Raw genomic sequence first — 23,385 nt, forward strand, 5'->3', positions numbered from 1 at the left:
AAACATCTGAGTTTGGTTCAATGCTCTGAGGGAACTCAGCTTGCAGTGTTGCACTGAAACATGAAAGTGTATTTTTGATTTTTTTGAGTAGTCGCCTTCCTCCACAGGGAGGAAAAACAAAAAGAAATTAAAAGCATGGGGATATTCCCACCACATTAACCTAGGGCCCAAACTTAGGTCACCTTAGAAAGGTGCTTCTTTTTTTCAACCAACTATTACAAGACTACTCTTTCAATTCAGCCATGTGAATTACAAGATGTGGGTACCTACTACTTGCCCCTTCTCAAACGTACCACATCCTCAGATGGTGTACGCTGTCACAGTTATACGACCTTGAGCTTTCAGGAGCTTTCCTGAGTTACAACACATAAATCCTGTCCAGGTCTAAGACTTTAATGTAAAATTTTCAGAAAATTGTGGATTCTTACAATGCCTTATGTGACATATCTGATGAGAACCATACCCACCCTTTTGTCTACAGTGCTTGCAATCCCACTTGGCCTTTTGTACTGATAACTGAGATACATACCTAATCTACACACCAGGTAATTTGAAATCTGAAAACAACAGGCATGGATTTCCAATAGTTCTTCTAATTTATCTGTTGAAGAAGCTATTTTCTCAACAGAAGAAGAATGAAAATGCCACTTGAACGAGTGTGAGCATTAATTTAGATTTACAGCAAAGAAATGTTGAAATTGCAAGGATTATGAATTAACTGCATGCTGAAATGAGCAGTATATCTATTTTTAAGGGTCCCAATCTTTCAAGTTTGAAGTGGGTTTTTTTTTGTAGTGACATAATAGGAAAGTTGAAGTGCGTATTAACAAAAATAATCTAAGAAAAGACAAGAGTAAAATTACTAAAGGTGATCTGAGTGCTTGAAGAGCTATAACCTTGAGATTAGCATTTCTTGAAAGTTCATGGCAACAACTTCCTTGCAACTGTTTTTGATTATCTCCAGTTTATGATTATCTACATTAATCAGTGGTATTCAGATATCTATCAGAATAGAATCTATGTTCAACTTACTCAGCTGCCTCTTTTTGAGCTCTTGTAGGTGACATAAGCTATGACCTTCTCCCCCAGCAGAAAGGATGGCACAGCCAGAGAGTGCTCCAATAGAAATAAAAGTAAAACCACATTTGCAGAAAGCAAAAAACAAAACTAAAAGATTATTGAGCTGAATGACCTCCTTGAAGGGACTCAATGAAAGAAGAATCCTCCTCCCAAAAATCAAACCATGGAAAATAACATTGAAAAACACAAGAAATGACCAGATCCTCAGGTAGTGTAAACCCCTGCAACTCCACTGCTTTCAGCAGAGTCTGCTGATTCTCACTAGTTGAGGAGAGGCCTAGAGGTTTTAATTTTACTTTGCTGGGCACTGACTATTGCCAATGTGACTAACAATGATTAACTTCCTTGTTGCCATTGATCTGTGTAGATTTTTTTTTCTTCTCCATATTTTTGATCACCTTGCTCTCATCCAGGCAATATTTGTAGTCAATTTTTAAATGCATGTTTTAAGAATGTGGAAATAATAATTAAATTTGATCTGCTAACTGCTGTAGTGATCGTTATGTACTGCTTTAGAAAGAAGCTAAATTAGGCTCATATAGGTTCTAAATAGTAAATGACAATGCTTTCCTGTATATTTCTAATAGGTAACTGATTGATGACTCTTCAACTAGGGCCCTTAGAAATGACATATTTCCTCCGAAAAAAGGACATTATGTCTATTCTAATGTAGTTTTAAGTGTAATGGCACATTTCGAGGCATGCTTAGCTATACAGCCAATGACAACCTTACGGAGATACACCTTATTAGCTTTGACAGAATGCTAATAAATCTCCAGCCTGGAGGGTACTCCCTGGGGAGGCCTGGCTCCTTACCTTTGACATGGGGGATGAAGTGGTGTCGGAAGGGGGAGTTGGGGCAGGAGTCATGGTGAGTGGAGCTGAGACTGCTCGTGCGCAGGTATGACAACCGCTGCACACCAGTAGAGAGCAGCTCTGCGGCAGCAGGGAATCGGGGGGCAGAACAAAATGAAAACAAAGAAAAACAATAAGAGAAAGGCAGGGAAGGAGGCTTCAAAGGAAGAAAAAAAAAGGCATTGAACAATTAGGATTCTGAAAAGAAGGAAGGAGAAAAAAAAAGGTTAAAAAAGACGTACCAAAGGGTTCATAAATGTTAGACAAAATTACAGGAAGTATTAGAAGAGAGGCTCAGATTTGAACTGCATCACTAATTTAGCATAACATTTATTGGCTCAACGAGCTTCTGATCTATGCCTTGTTACCAAAAAGTAGCCTGCTACCAGCATGCAAACATCACAAAAATTGACGCTCAATTAGTTAAGAAAGCAGCTGGTTTGAAAAGTGCCTGACCAAAAAGTGTGAGTTAAGAGGCATGCAAGCTGTTTTCTATTGTTTTAAGACATTCCAAAAATGCTGCCAACATCAGCTAGGGCACTGCAGGAGGAAAAGGCTGCAAACTTTTTCAAAACTTGTAGCACTGCAATTTTTGAAGAACCTTATGCTGACAACGTCAACACAGTGGTTCACTTCTCTCTCAAGGGCTAGCTGGGAGCCAAAGAAAAGTTATCTGGGGCCACTGGGTTTATTCAGAGAGAAATTATTCTTGCAAACAACATGATGATAAGAAGTGTCATTAGGAGAAAAATGGTAAACAGACATGTGCTATTATTCAAATGAATAATTACTGTAGGAAAATTATAACGTATCATTAACAATTACCCCAAAGCAGGGTAGCAAAGATCAAAATGATAAATTCTACAGAATTACTTCTGTGTCATCTGAGAAACAGAAACAGGTGAGCCAAAGATGAGATCATCTGAACAGAGATAAGTTTGAACAAATATCTCCTCAGAAAATCCCTCAGGCTGCAAACTTTTGAAGATTTTACATTTGGATCCAAACTCCAGCTTGAGCCCATCCGCCCATCATAAGAGTTACATAAACAGAGACTGCTTCTGGGGAAGGTCCTTGACTGAACACAGATGGTAAAACTCAATCACAGTAAAGTCTGGAATAGGGCCTGGATTTGTTCGTATCCTTGAAATAACTGATACAAATGGAAAAATCCCCTCAGAATTTCCAGAATCAAGAGACAGAAGTTTGCAGCTTTTTCACGCTTTTAAGTCTCTTTTGGTTTCAGTTGTAACGTCATCTTAAAACACAGTCATGTTGTCAGCACTAAGTATCAGAAACAATTTGCTTCTGTCCCACCTCCCTTGGGTCCTTTAAATAAGGCATTCACTGACAGACACAGTTAGCTGCTTTCAGCTCACCCCCACTAGGAAATGGCTACAGCATTCAAGTTCCACAGTGGTGGCTCTTTATAAATCTTTAATTTTAAAAATGCAGCTCCCATTGTATATGGGCTTTTGGCATCCCAACTGTTCAGCTGTAATCACCAAGGAAGATGGAACTGCATGATTGTATCACAATTTAAAAACAGATCACAAAGATTTAATTCATTACCATAAGCAGTAAAATCAGTCTTGAAAAGTATTCAGTGAACAGCATTTAGAGACACATTTTTATGCAATTTGGGTGCAGATGAACAGTTGATTTTCAGATCTTGCTTTAATATACATGACCATTAATTTTGAATGCACTGGCAACCTGAATGACCTGTACATTTTCTATGCTGTACATAGAACTTGTACATCACTGCTAAAGCAGTAAATGAAGTTCGTGTTTTTCAAATGTTCCCAGGCAATTGCCCATGGCTTTAATTAAGAAATCTACCTTGTGAACCACGAGCCTGTTTTAAAAAATGACTAGCAATTTGGAATATCTGGGAGTTTTGCTGCTGAATCTGAGATTCCATGGCTGTACCAAGCTTTAAAGGAATTGTTTTTTAGGAGGGAGGAATCCTACATTACTGACTTTGTATAGTCAAGCCATAACTTTCATTTCCAGTATGTGAAACTTTTCCCAAATTCCAGAATGAAGTTTGTGATTCACTGCTGCAACTTTTTGCTCGCTTTCACAAACATACAAAGATATAAAAAATAATTAATCAGAAACAAACCCAGAAGATCCGTATTTATTATGTAAGAAACACTCATCAGCCTAGTGCAAAAGACTGCATCAATCAAAAACAAAAAAACTGGTAGAAAGGGAGATATTAAAATATGCAACAATTTTTCAATCCTACATTTTCAGTGCTAAAAGAAACAAGTGCTTCGCTGTGCCACTAAGTGACATTAAATAAAGAAACAATAGTTTTACATATACTTCTAATGTAGTTGCCCTTACCAGGTCTGTGGAAATGCTGAGGGGAACGTGACATGGTGGGTGTGTAGCTATGACGACTGTACACTGGAGAATTAATGGAGCCCTGACTAGTAGACCTGTGAATCATGCGATCCCGAACATCTTGATAACCCTGCAGAATAGAAGCATTCACTAATAAATGTAAATGCACATTACACATTTTTAGCAGCACTTAACTTTCATGAATCTGAAGACATCAGCAGAAGCTACTGAAATAACAATATCCCTTAAGCTTTCAACCTACTTCATTATTACTGATTATTCTAATGAACTGCTCCAAAGCCTCCAATCCATTTTTATAGCCTGAGTCAGAGTTGAGTCTTGAAAGGTTCCAACTCTACCTATAATATCTATTAAATTCTACATAATCCTAGATTTGCCCACATTCCTATGACTCTGTTAAGGGAAGCTGCATTCAGAGTATGTCTGTCCTGCAGCATACTGCACAAGATACGTGTGCTAGCCTTTGGCTACCTAACTTGGAGACCAGCAAGAAGTCGAAAGCTGCAGCACAGAGCTCTCTGTGGCTTAATTTACCACGTGTCTTTACTAGCTACATCAAAAGGTATTTAGTGTACAAATTAGATTCCCCTTGTATCTGAAAACATGACACCTTCTTGTATAGCAAAATTCAATTTACTTGGTTTCCTGGGGGAAAAAAGCCAATAAAAAACACCACCCCACCCCCACCCCCACCCAAACATCACCACTAGCCCCCAAACCCACAAAGCAAAGCAAAACAGGACGAAAGGAACAGGACTGCTGTTAATGCAATGACCACAACTTTTACGTTGCAAATGAGCAACGCTCCCCACCCCCAAAATGATAATGCTTCTGCAATGGCATCTATTTTATCCTGACAAATGACCTCCCAAATATTTCATGGTATTGTGATGTTCCAGTTAACTCCTAGAGAACAGCAAAACGAAACCAAACCTTAATTATGTTTTCGTAAAGACAAAACTGCAAATGTTTTAGTAGCAAAGATGGTATATTATTTAGATGCTTAGAGCAGCATTTTAGCTCATGTAAATCATCCAGCTCCTGTGATCTGAGTCCGCCTGTGCCACAAGAAGGATGAATGTACAAGAAGTGACCTCTGCTGGAGCAACGACTCTGCCCTATAGCCATCAAACGGGCAGGAGTGGTAGCTTCATTTTTTGTACAGTCTCCCAATACGAACTTAAGGTTTTCTTTTTAGAGTTAATTTTTGTTACGTTTCAATATTCAGAAAACATGTCTATATGGCAGAGATGGATCAGACTGATAGCAAAATCAACACTTGCATTTGCTGAAGTGAATAATTCTAATCACAGTAAGATACTGCCCCCAAAGGCTACACCAAACTTACTTCTGCGGAAGGGGTAGGTGATAATGTCCTTGGAGACTGCAAAGACATAAAAATAAGGTTACTGAAACGCCATTACATGTGCTGGGCCAGAAAATGGTCATCTAAACATTGCTGCAGATACACGGATATATGGCAATGCAAAATGGCAATGTAGAAATTACTGAAGGCATTGCAGCGCTGAAACTTGCTTTTTCCACATTGCTCAGGAACTGGTCCATAAATCATTGAAGCAATTAATGTTTCTGGGAGAATCTTTGTAAGCGTGATTAATTCAGTCAAATATCATACAACATCATCTCTCAGCCATCTAATCATTGTGGTAATTAAAACATAGCTGTAAAGATCAAAATCAGAAAGGGTTATTAATTTAATAACCATGCCTGTTATGAAGAAAACTTTAAAGTGGAAATGAAAAGTAAATAATCTTAACTCAGAGCTTTGCATGGCATCAGAAATACAGAATAACTTCCAGGACAAAGCACGTTTTTCCTCCAACACACGTATCTCTGGCAAAAATGTGCTTCTCCCCAAGGCCTTACATTTCATACCCATGCAAAGGAGTACGTAGTTGTCATCAACGTTTCTTTGATATGATCTCCTTTAAATCTCTGTGTTCTTCCACGGTTATGTAAGGAGAACAGACAGGAACTACAAGTGTGTATATTGAAAGAACGGCTCAAAGGCCAGTCGGCAGAAATATGCACAGTATTATGAAAAGTTTCTGTTACGGAGATAGGGAAACTGAGGCAAGAATTACCTTTAGAAATTAAGCATAAGATCACGCATATGTTGATGGTATGAACAAGAATAAAGGCTATGTATAATTACCAGTTACGTGCCCTTTAATCACAAGACAATTTGAAGCTGGAAGATCAGGATTTAATTATTTTCTTTATGCAATAAACTTCAATATTATTTAATTGCCATAATAAACTGGGCAAGAGATTATGCTTTTAAATAAGACCACAATTATTATAGAACGATACAGCTATTAAGATAATGTCTCAGAAGCAAACCTGCTGATTCTGGTCTAACTGTTACAGTAATATACAACAGCAGTAGTGCAAAACTTATGCAGAATTTCTGGTAATAAATATCCAGCTATACATTTTGCACTGAGAGACCATTACCTCTCACAGAGCTGGTGATACTGTGAATGCAAAGTATCCAAACGAAGGAGTGACATCTTTTATTCGGGTACAGAACACCTCCTTTCCAGCAAGTTTCCATACAGTTTTTTAAAGACTGCTTTTGTAACTTTCCATCAAAGCCCTGAATGTCTTTTACATTCTTGTTTTCCTAATCGTTATAACTGCACAAGTTCTATACAGCAATCCACCATTTCATTACACATCTAACAGCAGCAGTCATAAAAACTGCTCCACACCATACACAGTGCTTTGTAGCATTACTCTCTACAAGAACAACTGAGAGCTTATCTAAAACTTTCCATATGAATGAAAAAGCACGTTGTGACACACGTTCCTACATTTTTCTACTGGTAATCCATGTGTTACTGTAAATAAACAAATTTCCATAATCTGCTGTGGTTGCCTAGATGGTAAGGTAATGACTACTGTAAAAACTAGTCACAGGAATCCAAGACTGGGAAGGCATCCCAGAAAGTAATGTGCTGAATCCATGACCAACCTTTCATGTGTTTTTACTCCACCACTATCTGAAATCATCTTGTTGCTTTTTGGGAACCACAATCTGCAGCCAACTTACTGTTTTATCACACACAGGTGAACTGCCGTTATCTCAAACTCTGAGCCTTCCAAGGAAACTTTGGTTCTTCAGGCTTTATGAGGTCTTTTAAATAAATCTGGACTACCACAGAAGTCTTTACACTAGTCAGTTAGAAATACACTGTGCAGTTGACTGACAAGCAACAGCTCTGTTCCAGAATAGTAAGCTAGCAGATATACAGAGTGATGACTCCAGATTGCCAAAAAGTCTGGGTAGAGAACTTGTTCTGACCAAATTTACCGTAAAAATTCTGCTCACTGCAGTAGGCTCAATGCTCTATCACTTTGAGATCTAAGGGACTCTAATACCTGAAATTGTACAGCTCATTTTGAGTTCTGGGAAATTATGGCAAACATTACAGGTGTTGTTTTATAACATAAATTGCAGCATTTTAACTTTTTATTGAATTAACAGGTAGGACGCCTGCTTCGTTTTGAAGCAGCTATCACATTAGAAAAAATACTTTTCTCCATTTACGACAGCTTGTTTACTGAAAGCTGTTACAGACATTCAATGCTTTCAAGTGACAGAATACTAGAAACAAAGGACATGCAGGTAAAATTCTGCTTTTCACAATATTTATGCAGCAAAAGCCAGACCTGAGAAAACACTTGATCTCAGTGCTAATCAGGTTGCTGCTCATAGGGCAGAAGTTATAGGACATGAAAAACTTGAGTAACTGACAGTTTCTGGAAACGTTATCACTACACTAAAGGTCAGCCTCAGTAGTAGAAAATTTTTTTACAGATCTAATTTGTATTTGTTAATCTCTCTTACATTAGAAGCTAATCAACCTCTTCATGAGCTCCCTTTCACTCTTCCGGCTAACCGCTGGCAGATCTGGGACCAGAATGCCTGGTCCCGCTAGATGGTGCTGTGCGAAAACATTTTTCATTACAGACTTAGAAAAACAAGACTGGGATTTAATTGACCAAGAGAGATTATGGCTGAGAAACTTTTTAAAACAATTCCCTTCCATTGCAATAAAGAAGAAAGTCTCATGCTGTGTTTTCTCACTTTCTATGGCTAAAGAATACAATTTTCTGGTAGCTCGTTCCCTGCAATTAAGGTTTGTTTCCACTACTGGGTTAACTTGGCTCTTGTACATCTCCCCTGTACACCCAGAAATCTTCCTTAGCTGAGTTTGGTGATTTCTTTGTTTTTTTCATCATGGTGAAGGGCGTTTCTTGGGTACAGGCTTAAGTGTAGGCTCCCCTTTTGTTTAACACCACCACATACACACACTTTGCAAAAAGAATACAGGTTACATCACTCAAAGTCTGCAAATCCCTGCCATGACTAAACATGTCACCTCTTTTGCTTTTTAAAAATGGTGGTGACTGATGTATGATGTACTAAGATTGTTGTCACTTGATTACCACAACACAAACACAAAGTTAAGAGATCACTCCACCCCAATGGGCTTGTGTTCTCATTAGGGCAAGGGAAGGGAGGAGAAACAGGTACAAAGAGGTGAGTTAACTTGCCCAAGGTGACAGAAGTCAGCAGTAGCACTGGGTGGAAAACCCAGATCTTCTGAAAAGAAGGTGAGAGCCCTTCTGTTTCCAGAACAGATTTCTGTATTCACCAGAAATTAATTAGATTTAATGCTGGTGAAAACACAGGGTAAGAAAACCCCAAAGGCTTTTGCTTATCCTCAGAACAAGCACAACAGCAGACAGCTTCCAGCATACTGCTTTGTCTGTGAGAAGCTTCCCCTTAAGGATTAACAAATAGTTTACCTTCTCTGGGTGAGATTAGTTCCTCCTCTGTGACTAACAAGAGACTTGTGTTTGTAGAGGGTTTTGTGGAAAGGGTCAGGCCTGTAGGAACTGGCCGGAGGTCATCAATGCATCTCACAGTGGTTTTGAACCAGATATCAGCTGGATTCACGACGAACATAAATTTGAGGGGGGAAATTCTATAGTATTCTGACCTGTTAATCTCTTATCTCATTCTTGAGCTGAACAGTCTCCTGAATTTCCAACTCATGTTATAATTTAAACGACTAACCCTATAAAACATTAAAAGAATAAAGCAGAAAATCTGAGGCAGCTCTCATCTGTTGGTGGGCAGAACACTTTGCTAAGAAAGCAGATTATCAGTCACTGATCTGGGCATCTTCAGACCACTGGTACCTGAATGATTTACTGTACTTCCTTTTTCCTCAGCTCATCTTCATACTCAATTCAGTTACAGTCAGTAAAGTCACCGAGATTGCAAGGAAGTAAATTAATTTCCATGTCCATTTAGATTTGCATTCAGGAAGTCTGATTTACAGTCAGATGGTATTACATGACAAAACCTGCTTCACGATCTGCACTGGAAACATGTAAATAGTCATTGCAGCTATGGAAGCTCATCTGAGAAAAGTGGGGGACACTACAGCCTGAAAGAGATCTTTAAATACAAATTTAAGAGAATAAATTAGCAATTTTTTCCACCGTTGCAGGATATAAGAATCCTTACTAAATGTCAGCAGTTTAAAAGGCGAGGCAGCTATTCCCATAACACAACTAACCTGCCTTCCCAGGTGGAAGAGCACTTCATCCTGACCTAGTTCAGATTTTATCCAGTACATCTGGCAAAGTGCTTCAGAAATGTATTTCCCTTCAATATGCGTGAGAGAAAACATCCTGCTGCTCTTGATACTGTTACTGCCATAGAACATCATGGTATTCCTCATATTCAGTTATGATTATTGGTGCTCCACAGCACACCACCAGGTTGGCTTTTGCCTCACGTTCTCGACTTTGCTGTACCCAGAGACTAGGATATCCATGTGAGTTATGAGAATGCACACACAGCCAGCCTCCAAGCCTCCCCCTTGCCATTCCTCTGCCAGTGGCTGCTGTTAATGTAGGTGTGTAATTGCGTGTTTAACTGTGCAGTTTTGCACATGAGGCATCATCATAATTGTTCCCATTAAACCCAGACAAAAAGCACTGTGAACAGCAGCAGCAACAATATCTAGGAGTGTCAATTAGAAACTGTTTCAAAAGAGGATAGAAGCGAAGCAGGCTTTGAATAAAGCGTATAGCAGAATGAGTTGCTTGTTGGTTCATTACCTCTCCAAGACTCTGTCTCTCCTGTCTGTCCTCGTAGGCGGAAGTGTAGAATGGCTCATAAGTAATTAGATCTGGACGTTCAATGTCATAAATGGCCTTGACTTTGGGAATGGCTGCTAAATCCTTGTAATCAAGGATTTCATTGTCTACTTTTGCCTGAAGGTCAAAGACAGAAGACAAATTAACTTACACAAATGCACTGGTAATTTCTGTTTCACACAATTTTTGATTTTTGTGTATTTGTTGTCACACTGTTGCTACGGAAAACTCTTTTTGGCACTCTACATGCGAAGTGATTGCTTCTTGCTCTTCTCCAGCAGTCCTCCTCTGCAAAAGCACACAGTGTTTTCTCAATTTAGGAAAGAAAGAACATGGCATATGAAGATCTAATACAAAAGTTTCTTATCCCCAGTAGTGAGCTGGAAACTTCAGCTCTGCAAATGACTCATTTTGGGGCCTCAGGCAAGTATTTTCACCTTTCTGCTCTTGTTTTCCCATATGTAAAATGTGTGATAACATCAACTTAGTTTGCAGATTACAGAGATTGTGAGAGGATTTCACGCAGAAGACCACAGACAGAAATTCAACTTATAGCGGTGCACACAAGGGGAAATACAACTTATTACAAGGAAATAAAAAGTCAAGCAGAACTATTTGTCAGGACTGGGTATCCAAACTCCCAACTGAAATTACTTAAATTATTATAGTGCACTTGTCATTCAACCTATACCCAAGCTTCTAAGGCATATGCTGTTTACTAACTGCATACTACACAGTACTAACATTGACTATTTTTCCACTAAAACTGCAAGGAGCTTATGACTAGTTAAAAAAAAAAAGTAGGAAATCCATTCCTAAGGCAGCTGCATCCATTAGAAAGAGCTAGAAAGAGGCCTTACATACAGTTTACAAAGCTAGTATCTTTCCTTACTTAAAAGAAGATTTTAAAAAAATCATCATATATTCTTCCCTACCTTACAGAAACACATTTGATGATTAAAACTGAAGGAGAATATTCAAATCGGTTTTCAACTCCTCTAATAGGTATTTTATTTATTCATAGTAGCCTGCACAAGGAAACAAGGCTGATCTGTTTCTACTCACATTCAGTTCCATTCCCAGCACCTAATATTTTCAGCTTAAAGTGCATTTGCCTTCCCAAGCTCCCCTAACAACCACTGGTCTTGGTGGTTCTTAAGCAATGCCATAAATTAGAAACAATACAAAACATTTTTTTGATAGAGAAGTAAGGTTTGAATTAGTTAGGAAATTAGCTTTCTAAAAAGAGCCTCAAATCTCTTTTAGTTTTTACGCACCAGATATAACAAAATACCTTCAGCCAATTTAACCCTTAAAATACACAGGTATATTAACATATGTCATTTCTGTAATATTTTTACCACAGTCTGTTAATACGCTGCAAAGATGTCTGCATATTCTTAATCCAATATAAATTACCACAGAAATTTTTGTAGACTCTGGTCTAGGCCACCATGTTGCCCTACAGACTGTGCTGTTGAGTTAAATTTCATAAGCTATTGCTTATGAAGTTGATACTATCAGCAAAACGGCAGTTCTCCAGGACATGCTCTGTGTTTCAAGATCTGCAGTGTGTACATTTTTAATATACCAGTTAGTCTTTGTTGTTGTTGTTTGAAATGCACTGAAGAACTAGTATTTAACTCAAACTCAGGACTTGAGATTTGTAATGTTGGTAATTTTTCTGCATTATTATACATCTAACTGATAAATTTCTGTGTCTTACACTACAATGATGATGCCAAGAAGTAAAAGATATCTTCTAAAATAATGAAAAAGGAGGCTTGATTACTGAAGGAATCACATTAAACTCTAAATCTCAGGTAACTAACAACAAATAAAATAGTGTATCAATAGCTTTGCATTTTCAGCACTGTTAGTTTAGTGAAAGAAGGATGCTAATACAATTTTTATGTTCTTAAATAAAAAACACCTTTTCTTCCACAACCAAAACATCTGACTTCTGAAATGGAAGATGTTGTATCAGCCAGGCTGACTCTCCTACCTATGTCCCACAGCTGCAGACAGCAGACCTCCCAAGAACTGCACACCGAGGTGCACAGATCTCCTCACATAAATCCTAACACAAGTCAAATAACCTGTCTGCCTCCTGTCCCTCTTCACATCACCAAGTGATTTCAAGAGATTTACTGTATCTAACGGAAATGTGACCTGGAAAAGGCTTACTCTGCTTTTGAAATTCTGTAGTTATAAAAATGATGTCTGTCATGACGAGAATTTTAACAATTTAACCACTAGAATGAAGGCATTAGCATCAGTATAAAAGTTATTTCAGCATGGAGTATTTCATGTGCAAGCAAGGGATCGGCAGCTTATTCCTTAGAAGGAATACTTACATAGATAGTGTGGCCTGGAGAGCCAGGTATACTGGAACCTGGTCTGGAATAAATGCTTTCTGATGATGTTCTTGTAGGCTGAAAAACAAAAAGTAACTTATCAGAGCAACCTGAAGCCACTGACATTGGTAATTTTGGTTTTAAATGAAGAAATCTGCATAAATCTTGAAATTAACTGGATTTAGGAAAAGATGTCAACACAAATGCAAGCATTCTGGCAAATTTTGCGATCTTGTGAGGCAGGTGGGCTTTTTTTTTTTTGTTAGGGGAAGGAGTGCTGTGAGAGGTGAAGGAGGTTTTCTAAACCACACAATGTAAAAGACTGACAACAATAATGAACAAAACCAAACAACACCTGCCAGAGACACTGCAAGGCGCCATACAAAGTACAGTCCAGGATAGCCCTGCTGCTCTTTTTATCAAAATGTTAGTTCACAAACAGCTAGAGGTATCAGCAGCTCAGCAGACAAAACCGTTGAGAGGAGCATAGCACACACGTTACCACTTTCCAGATGTTAAATCACTGGATTTCCACTATGAATACAGAACTGAACTCAGTCCTTCTAAGTAGAAAGACCAGAAATCCTTGCCTTGGAGCTGTTTCCTACATCTGCAGCACAATCTAGAGGCAACATGAAAGCTAAAGTGTTGGTTGAAATTTCACGGTTCCCCATATTGCAAAAGTCCTGATGTCTAACGACAGTGTCTGGCAAACTGCAATTCATGAGAACAGCCACACCCCCACAGAGCGAGTGCTGTTACACATTTAGTGGACTTTCCAACACTTCATCAGAACTAAACAGACACAGATTTCCTGGGAGAAGTTTTGTGAGAGGAGACAAAATACCTTATCACCGAGATGTGGGGATCCTGAAAACCTGATGAATTTGAAAAACAACTATTCCATCAAGTCACCCAGGCTGTTGTGGCAATTACTCTTAAATTTGGCATGCAGCAGACACACAAAGGTAGTCAACGATCTCTCACTTGCAGCTGAGAAACCATGAACAATTTCTGCTCCTTAACTGACTGCAAAGAACCAAATCCTGTCACAAAGCAATGCATCAGCAGATGACTCTGATGACACTAGTGCAGTGGGATACTTCAAAGTCACTGAAAATTAAATCTGGGCAAATAGTCCTTACCTCGTCAGCTTGTGACGTTGATCTAAGGGACCTTCAGGCACACAGTGAAAAGAAACAAGGCTTGACAGCCCGGCTTGCTGCGTTTTTCTTAGGAAATATCTGGAGTGAACACAAGTTTACTGGACTTTTCTTATCTCTCAGCATACATTTCCTGAAAGGATCCTTTAACAGACCTCAGAGTCTTTCTACCTTTTATTTCATAGCCAGGAAAGCTATGGGAACCATCCGTATAAAAAATGCTGAAGACTAGTCGTGGATCATATGGCAGGCTTTCTCTGACTTCATTTGTGGAAATGAAATCACCACATTCTGGGAGGGTCAGAGGAATAAAAGGCTTTGAACGTGTTCCACCAAAAAACGTGAAGATTCAGATCAAACAGAGCGCAGATGTGGCTGTGGACTAACACAGTCACAAATCCTCTCCAGAGCATGTCTGAGAACACTTTCTCAGCTGCACCTTTATGTGTTTCTTTCCTTTTCTCTCTGTAGCTGCAAATTCCTACATCCCAAAATGGAACAGAAATTTCTCAGCAGCCCTTAAGCTCCTCTCATGATGCAATCAAAGCAAAAAAACACCAATAACCACTTGTTTCATGGAAATGTTACAAGAATTAAGCTGGAAAATCTGTCTGTTGTTGAGAAACGCTTTATTCCCCCTTCCATTCTGCCATTTCACACCACTGTCTGAGTGGAGACACATGTAACATGTTGCTGCAGTTGCTATGGAAAACAAGTGTTTTCATTACAACATAGGGGACAGTCTTAAGTAGCTGAGGTACCGTTAGGGGTGCCTCTGTTACCTTTGGCTTTTGGCAGACATACTTTAAGAGTTTTTTTCTGCTCAATTCTCCCTGTTGTAGGAAAACAAGCATTAGAGGCAGTTATGGCTTCTGCCCACCTGGCAGGCCCTCTTGGTTGCTCTTCACTCGGGAACTTTTATAATCACTTCAGAAAACAAGAAATTCTCAGCCCTCAGTCCACCTTAGTCTCATCTCTTAGCGTCACTGATAGAAACCTTTTCAGCAAAGGAAAACTCACTTGTATTCATCATTTCAGTGAATTTATTAAATAAAAGTTACGACATCTTAAAAATGGTTTCAGCCACATCCTGCTAACAGCTTGCTTTGGTGCGCTTAACCCTGGAGCACAGGAGCAGCACAGACTGGTAAGTTGTAGCACCTGTTCTTCATTTGCTCACTGTGTCTCTGCTCCAAGTTCCTCATTACCATCCCATTAGCACGGCCGTGAGCCACCTACGGCACCCCTAAAAACCAGTTTTCTATTTTCTGTAATTCTTCTTGCACACATCAATTTTACCTTCCACCTATTGCAAAGCTCCACATCCCCTGGGCAGGATGCCATCCTGCAGCCGCTGCCTGAGCACACACCCTTCCTCTCCTGAGGAGCTTAATCCAAGCAGACCTGGAACTCTGTGGCTCCTCTATTTGCCCCCAGTCCTGTATCTTGCTTAAGTTTACGACACACCCCTGAAAACAGTGCATGAAGAAGAGGTCTTCTACATCTACTCACCCGTCCTGCCTCACTTTGCCCTATTTCTTGTTTTGAATTACACAGGCTGTTTCCATTGCAGATGGCTATTTCCTACTCTGCTGCTCCCACATGGTCTGGAATCCTTCACAGCTTTGCACTTTTCCCTAGAGACAATTGCATTGCACTTAAAAACATTTGTGCTGCTTGCCTTAACAAACATACGCTAAAGATTCCTTGATATAAGCTGCTCCTCTGGCATACTTTTAGTTGCTATGGTTGGCTCCTTTCCTAAGGGACCTCCAATAACTCCTGACTGAAAATCTGTGATGGGGTATGGCTTTTACTAGATTGTACATTACATCTTCATTAGCAGTCGAGAATCCCCAACCCTGTGTACCACTGTTGTGACTTTATATCTTAAACAGGCGGCAAGAGACACATTGGTCGTCAAGTTCTCTATTGATGTAACTGCAATGGGGTGCAAATTCCACCTTAGAGAGAGCTGATCAGAGTACAGGTAAAACAAGAATAGCAGCCACCCCTGATTTAACCTTTAACTTTCAGTGGAGATACCACGTAAGCATCTCTTGCACACATTATTGGAAGACAGGTAAAGAAATGCGAGGAAACATCCTTCAGTATGAATGCATTAATTTAGAGCTATTTCTTTCCATTACAATAGTCCTACGACACTTGTTCTACACTCCCAGCAACAAAACAAGTTAAGCTGCCTTACTTCTACAAACAGATCTGGAACACTCTTTATGTGATTGTTCTTGTTCTTGGAGGTTTCAAATAGAGCTTTTCATAACACCACCTTTGTGCAGAGAAATTTCAAGCAAATTTCTATGAAGAACAGCTAATCTTTTTTTCTTTTCTTGTGGTGCATGGCCTTTCTCCACATCTTCTGACACTAGAAGAGTCATCTCTTTTTTCCTTTCCTTTTCCACTCAAATGGATGTAACAGTAGTAAATATATCAATATGGGATGTCTGTACCAGACACAGGAAGTCTATGAAGTATATGAAAAAAAAAAATCAATAGAAATTAAGTCAATAGATATTCATCCATGTCATTAAATGAGCCAAAGGAAAGAAACAGATCACAAAGTATCTAAAGTATCTGCAAGACTTCTCAGTATTTCCCACTTTATCACGGACTTCTTATTTTTATGTTTTTGTTCTTCATTCCACGCATTTGTCTTCAATGCAAAAGTTCTTTACCAACTTCATTTTCATGCTCATCCCATTAAGTTCCCTGTGAATTTCAATACTCAATCATTGTATCACCCATGCATATACCCCAAACTGATTAACTTGTTATTTTAATATTAGATTGCAAAGCTTAAGATGTTCATCTGCATTTATCTCAGTTTGTCATGTCATCATGCACGGCACATCATCTAAATAAATAGCTTCTTAAAAAAAAAAAATCCACGCTAAAGCCATTCACATCATCTAGATGCTGCTACAATGTGGTGGCTCTGGCTTTCTCAAGTACAGATGTTCAGAATCATGCTCTATAAAAACTTAGAAGTGCAGGCAACCAGATCAAAACTGATTCCAAGAACATCTGGCCAAACGGATGCACTATTGTTTAATAAAGGCATTGTCAGCATTGTTTACAGTACCTGCCTTAGTTTTTTGATGGAGTTCATTATGCAAGGCGGTGATAATAGCTGCAGAAGAATGAATATATTTTCACTTAACAATGTTTAACATTCTAGCTTAAGCAAATTCTCTAAACCTCAGAAGCTACTTTCAGTGAAGCATGTTTATAAATAGGATAATAGACGATTAGGATATAATGTATTCTACTAGGCAGACGCAACTTTGCAATAGCAAGGAATTTGGCTTTCTCAGTGCATTTTCTACTCTCCCTACCTGCTTCATCAACTGCAAGGTTTTACAGCTATTCAGGACTTGGAACCAGGGTTCGTTAAACACAGACTACCTGTGGATTTCAGTAATTTTCAGTTGCCATGTACAAGACTAATAAAGCACCTCAGTGTTACAGAATTCATTGTGCCTTTCTGCCAGTTTAACTACCCTTCTCCTTACAAGAGTTTTTCCTTCAAAAGCATGCATTCATTATTTCTCTGTCTAAAAATCTATACTATATATGCATCAAGACAAAACTAGTGAACAGGTTTAGTGCAAACTCAGAGACACACATATTAATAGGTTACAAATAATTTTTCTTTCCTTTCTAGTCACGAAGGCCAGAGAGGAGAATGAATTTTCAGCACATAATCATTGAAGGCACGCTGTTACCAAACCAACTCTTTTACAAGACTACTCATGCAAACGTAGCCTTCACCAAGCATAAGGTAAGTGGAAAGCAGAAGAAATAAAGTAGGAAGTCCACAACATACTGAATTCAACAGCAAACTTCTCAGAGAATTTACCCTACCATTTTCTACCTACAATTTTCATGTAGATTCAAGCCTTTGGCCCATCTTTATAGAAAAAGCAATGATATTATCTTTATGTCTACTCTGCAGACAAGCCAAAATCTGCCTTGAATTACACTCTGTATAACCAGCATGTAAATCTAAACAGAATTTAATACTGACCAAATTTACAGAAGAGGATATTCATCTGACCCTAAGCTATTTGTATCCTACACAGTCTACAAAGCAAGAAAGAGAACGTACCTTTATTTTGACATGGGCTGTTCCTATTTTGCCTTTTCTAATACATTGGATAGGATTTGTAAGGCTCCTCGATTTCAACACTGGAAATTCAGACTCGTGCACACTAAGCTGAATGCAAAGCACCACTACGCTGTCCTAAAAGATGAGTGAAATAGTTCCACAGTTGGCTGTTCTTAGACTCCAAGATTCAATTCTATAAAGCCTAGGGCTGCAGAGACATTGTCCTCCTTAGGAGTACTGATAACACATCTTTATAGCTGTATTTTCTTGATACATAGTTCTCTAACTAACAGCAAGAGCGGCGTTCAAGAGTGATTAATGCATCGCAACACCCTAAGTTAACTGACTAAAGCACCATGCAGGACGAAGGGTACAGGGCTTGCATTACCTCCCATTGAATCACAGCACTGGATTCAACTGTTTACCACTACCCTGCAGGCTGCACCTCACACAAATATCTTGCCCTGGCTGATGATATGACTACGTCTACTTTGCAATTAGAGATGTGAAGGCAGCATGAGCAGACACAATGGAAATCCAGTGGCATGGACTCTATCAGCCTGTCTGCCTACTGCTAGCCTGTACTAAGTCTGTACCGGTACATTCTTACTTCATCATCAGGTGAAAGCTACCTCAGGTGTGCCTGCATGCAGTACAGCCACATGTGCCCCCACAGCAGACACCACTAATAAATAAGCACTGCCCTGAAGGAGAAGAAATGGAAGTGGGTGGTGTTTGTAGGTGCAAAGCAAACTCAAGGAAGTCTGAAAGTAGAAATTCCAGAATCAAGAGGACAGGGAGGACCTCCCAACTCAGTCGTGGACATGCCCCAGATTAGAGAGAAGCAAATGTTCTTGGGCAGCACATATAACATGTCCAAACCTGGAATTTTGTAAATATTCATATATGTATGAATATTTGTATATATGTATTCATATGTAGTTGGTCACCACATATACAGAAGCAACTGATTTAACTGGTGGCATTTTTTTTCTAAAAAGCATGAGCCATTGTTCATGAAAAACTATTTCTTTTTAACTACCACTTTGAAGTAATTTTCATTTGCTTCATATTTGCACTCTAATTTTTTTAGAAGAAAAACTTTCTGTAACACTGGAAGAACAATACCACAGCCCCAAAAAGCTCATCTGAATTGAAAAAAAAAATTTTAAGCATTTCATTAAACAAAATAAAAAAATGTAAGAATTAACAAACAACACTGCACCACATGATGCAAAATTCAGCGTCAGTGCCCAGGGTGGCAAGTGATAGCAGGAAAGCTTTGTGGCAGAAGTAATAGCAAGCGCAGCAAATGACAATCATGAAGAATCTTCTCAGTAAAGAAGACCATTATCAACACTATGCAAACACAACAGCAAACCTCTGCAGAGCGTGGCCTGCGCAGAACCAGACTCTTTGGATAAAAGAACTCAGATGAGGAATGCTGTCATGAAACACAAAAGGGAAAAAAGAGTGAAAAGGAAAGCAATTTCCCCAGCTCAGTGGTTAAGCTCTTTTTTTTTTTTTTCAATCAAGTTACTAATACCTACTTGCTAGATAATAATCTGTGCATTATACATCTATGTTGCTTATTAACCCCTGCAGAATCATGAACAACCAGACAGTTTTAAAAAATTCCTAAGCAATGTGTATTTTTTAACATATATATTATGGTTGCTTTATTTTCTGCTTGTTTTGGCTTTGTAATCCTCCACAAATATCCAGTGGGAGGAAGATCTAAAGCAACCGTTGTTTTTATGAACTCCCTCTCAGTTCCTGACCAGCTAGAGTGCCGATTAGTTAATACCACAATTCAGTTACTGAAAGAAAACAGAACTTGCTGAACACTTCTAAAGCGACTTCAATGATAAAAGGGCCTTTTGTTTTGTTTCCCTCTATAGGGAAAGGAAACCCGGCAGAGCAAAGAGCCCATGTCACTGGCTTTTTGCAGAACCACCAGAAAATCTAGCCCGACCCTGAAAGCTGCTGTATCATATACTTGTCAACTCACAAACTAGATTCTGATTCTTGTATCAGGTCTAAATGTGTGTCACCAAGAAACTGAAAGTCAATCAAAGTACAGTTCATAATTTAGTGGTGACATATTCAAATAGCACATAGTTACTCCAGTTTTATCTTTTTCTGTACCTACCTGTTTGCTACTGCCTTCATTTGAGTCAGCAGAATGAAACGTGTCTAAGTCATCAAAGTAAACTCCAACTGATTTTAAAATAAGGTGCCTGACTTTGCGCTGGAGTGGAGACTATTTGTGATGTACAGCTGAAGCTAAAAATTCTCCATATCTCCAGCTAGCTTCAGTGCAGTGTATTTTTCAATGCCTTTTAAAGACATATTAAAGCTCTGCATAGAAGCTCTCATCCAGGAACAAGGCGACCTTGGATAGCTGTGCCATAATATTTCTCAGATGTTCCCTTAATATACATTTTTCCGCTTCACTTAATTTTTTTTGCAAGAACTCACTTAGGCAAAGTCTTGCAGGTGGATGAATTCATTTACTTCACTCATGTCAATTAAAATTAGCTGAGGGGGAAGAAGACTGACATGCTTGAATGTGTGATGGAAGAAAGGAAAATATTTGAAGAGGACTTTGGCCATTTCCATAGGGAATGGAAATAAGCCAACTGATTCATGAGGCGAGCTGGAGAAGGTTCATAAGCATTGCAATGTAGTCAGAAGTGCTTTGATAAGACTCTTAGGTCCAAGTGAAAGGGAGGTATTGCACCCCAACCCTTCACTACAAAGCACAAGTGTTCTGACACTTAAGCAGGGTCAAAACACTGTCTTACATTCAAATTCTTAAATAAGGAAGAAAATCCAGTCTGGCATAATTTTTGATTTTCTTATGGAAAGTCAGGACAGAACAATGTGCAAATACCTACAGTGATGTTTGGCTGTGCTAGAGTGAATTATAATTCTGTATTAGCAGTACAGCCCATGCTAACATGGTATTTGCTCAACAAGAATTTATCTTGCACATTACCCACGATCATAATAAATTCTCTGCAGAGGACGTTTTACAGACCAGTGTACCTGAACAAATTCTAAAGGTTGTGGCTTCTTGTCAATGAGCCACACATACAACACAACCCGCAGGATATCCTACAGATCTCCATGCCTGTCTTAGTTTCCTTGTCTGAAAGATATTTTATTCATATACAGTCTCTAACATTCATATCCAGAAATCTTATCAAATTTCAAAGGACCAACTGAGACATCAAAAAGAGTAAATGGTCCAGAAGATGCATTAGTGAATATGGGCTTAGAATTGCCTGGTACATGCAAAAAGCCAGGCTCCAGCATTTATCAGTGCAGCATTATTGCCATCAAGGATTTGATCCAGAAAGTTTGTCTGGATATGTGAGGTGACTCCAAAGGGAATTGCAGCTCTTCTTGGCATTCAAATTCATCATTTTAGGGTGGGACTTATTTCGATGGCAAGGGAAGAAGAGTCCATACTGTCTAAATGCTGTAAATAACCATCCGGAACAGGGGACAAGTATAAAGCAGTTATACAGATATGCAAAAATACTAAAATATATCATAGCATTTGCCCTGCTCACATTTTCGCTTTAAGAATCTCTCTCACAATAATTGAGATATGAAATGAAGTGTTTTAGTGACTTTGCCATGTCTGTATGTCAGTAAATGATACTACCTTTAAGGCAGTGCACTGAGACAGGTATGTGAAGGTGATAAGCCTAAAAATCAGAGCAATACCTCTGAAGTGCATCCACTGTTTATTCTGCCAGAGTGGTGACAGCTATGTGAAAAAACATGGGAAAAGTCACTCTTTTAAAAACAGCATTCAGTTATTGTGTGGGCAAAATACCTGGTGTGTCATTGCCACAAATTCAGCTTACCCGCAACTTATCTTCAGTCTTAGTGGATTGCTTACAGTCGGGATGCCAGACAGTGGAACCTGAGGGAGGTAAAAACCCAGAAAAAAATCTTTATTCAGAGTAAAGCAGATGACTTCCAGTCATGACAAGTCAGTTATTAAAGAGAATCCCTTCATTGCATCAGATGGTGAATCTGTATGAACTATGCAAGTAATTCACATTCAATTCTAGCTCATGGGAAACACAAGTGAAACAAAAAAATACTCAAATCCCTGGCCCATCTACAGCAGCCTCTTCCTGAGGCTGTCAAAGCACTTTGCACACGTTCTTAATTAAAACTCAAACAGCCTGAAGCAGCAAGTCAGCAAGCACCAGCTGGAGGAACTGAAAGACAGAACGTTCCTCTGAGTAGGATGGAGGGTAAGAGAAGAACTCGGCCATGGTTATCTGATCTGTTCTCCCCTTATGTGCTGCTCCACACATAAAAAGGAAGTTCTGACTATGAGTCCATTAATACTGGGAAAATCCTATGGCTTCCTTGAGCAGTAAGTGTCATATTCAGTTCACCTCTCCCCTGCAATTTTGCAAAATGCAACAGCAAAAAAGCAAAATTAGAAACATCACAATGCAGCAGGGTCAGGGCTGTCTCTCACCCACTGCACTAAGCTAGAGGTGCCAGTATGATGTAGGTGGTACAAAGCAGCACGTGCAAGAGCCTCTCTGTAGATCTCAGTGTACCATACTTGCCATTGGCACACACATAATTTCTACCCCTTGCTCTGCAAGGGCAGTTGGATGTGTTGCACTGGCTTTTCCATGGCATATTCCAGCTACGCATCCTAATAAAAAAGGCAAGGTCTCTGCTGTTTGTGTCCAAAAACATGGGGATTCTCTTTTATGCTGTAAAAATGGAAATATCCATCTGTCCCCAAGGGCAGAGCAGCATCAGGGGCAAGGAGGACTTCCATCCCATCTCAGCCCTCCGATGGAGCAGAGTGTAAACTGTGGTCACTGCTGGGAAGCTGCTGGCAGGTATTAGCCAACTTGAAATCAAGCAGAAGCTAATGCTGATTTTTAACACTGACTGCAGCCGCAGTCAAACTTTATTCCAGCCACCGCAAAGCCAATACAGCAACTTGTCTGTCTGGGGGGGGAACATCACCTCTTCACTCTGTCCACAAACACAGCAAACAGAACAAAGTCCAGGTCTCCTGCTGGTGACTATTAGCTCAAGTGCAATCAGAGGAAACCCCACCCTACGAGATCAGGAGAGGTATGGGTCATGGCCCCTGGAAATTTTGTTTTAATGAGCCCTTACATGGCTTGGTACAGAAGTAAAGACCAGCAGGGATGAATTTCCT

At 39.3% G+C, this 23,385-nt stretch overlaps 1 protein-coding gene across 1 annotated transcript in view; it reads right to left on the minus strand.

Annotated features, from left to right (window-relative positions):
• The window catches only part of ABLIM1 (actin binding LIM protein 1), a gene marked incomplete at its 5' end in the record, with an annotated part of 106,177 nt that overhangs the window by 22,938 nt on the left and 59,854 nt on the right, over positions 1 to 23,385 (minus strand). Inside the window, 5 exons of the mRNA XM_010293287.1 lie at positions 4,291 to 4,420; positions 5,660 to 5,695; positions 10,477 to 10,632; positions 12,873 to 12,950; positions 22,046 to 22,104. Of these exons, the coding sequence (XP_010291589.1) occupies positions 4,291 to 4,420; positions 5,660 to 5,695; positions 10,477 to 10,632; positions 12,873 to 12,950; positions 22,046 to 22,104 (459 nt within the window). The remainder of the gene's footprint in view (positions 1 to 4,290; positions 4,421 to 5,659; positions 5,696 to 10,476; positions 10,633 to 12,872; positions 12,951 to 22,045; positions 22,105 to 23,385) is intronic.

The sequence above is a fragment of the Phaethon lepturus genome, unplaced genomic scaffold (genome assembly GCF_000687285.1).
Source record: "Phaethon lepturus isolate BGI_N335 unplaced genomic scaffold, ASM68728v1 scaffold43228, whole genome shotgun sequence".
NCBI lineage: Eukaryota > Metazoa > Chordata > Aves > Phaethontiformes > Phaethontidae > Phaethon > Phaethon lepturus.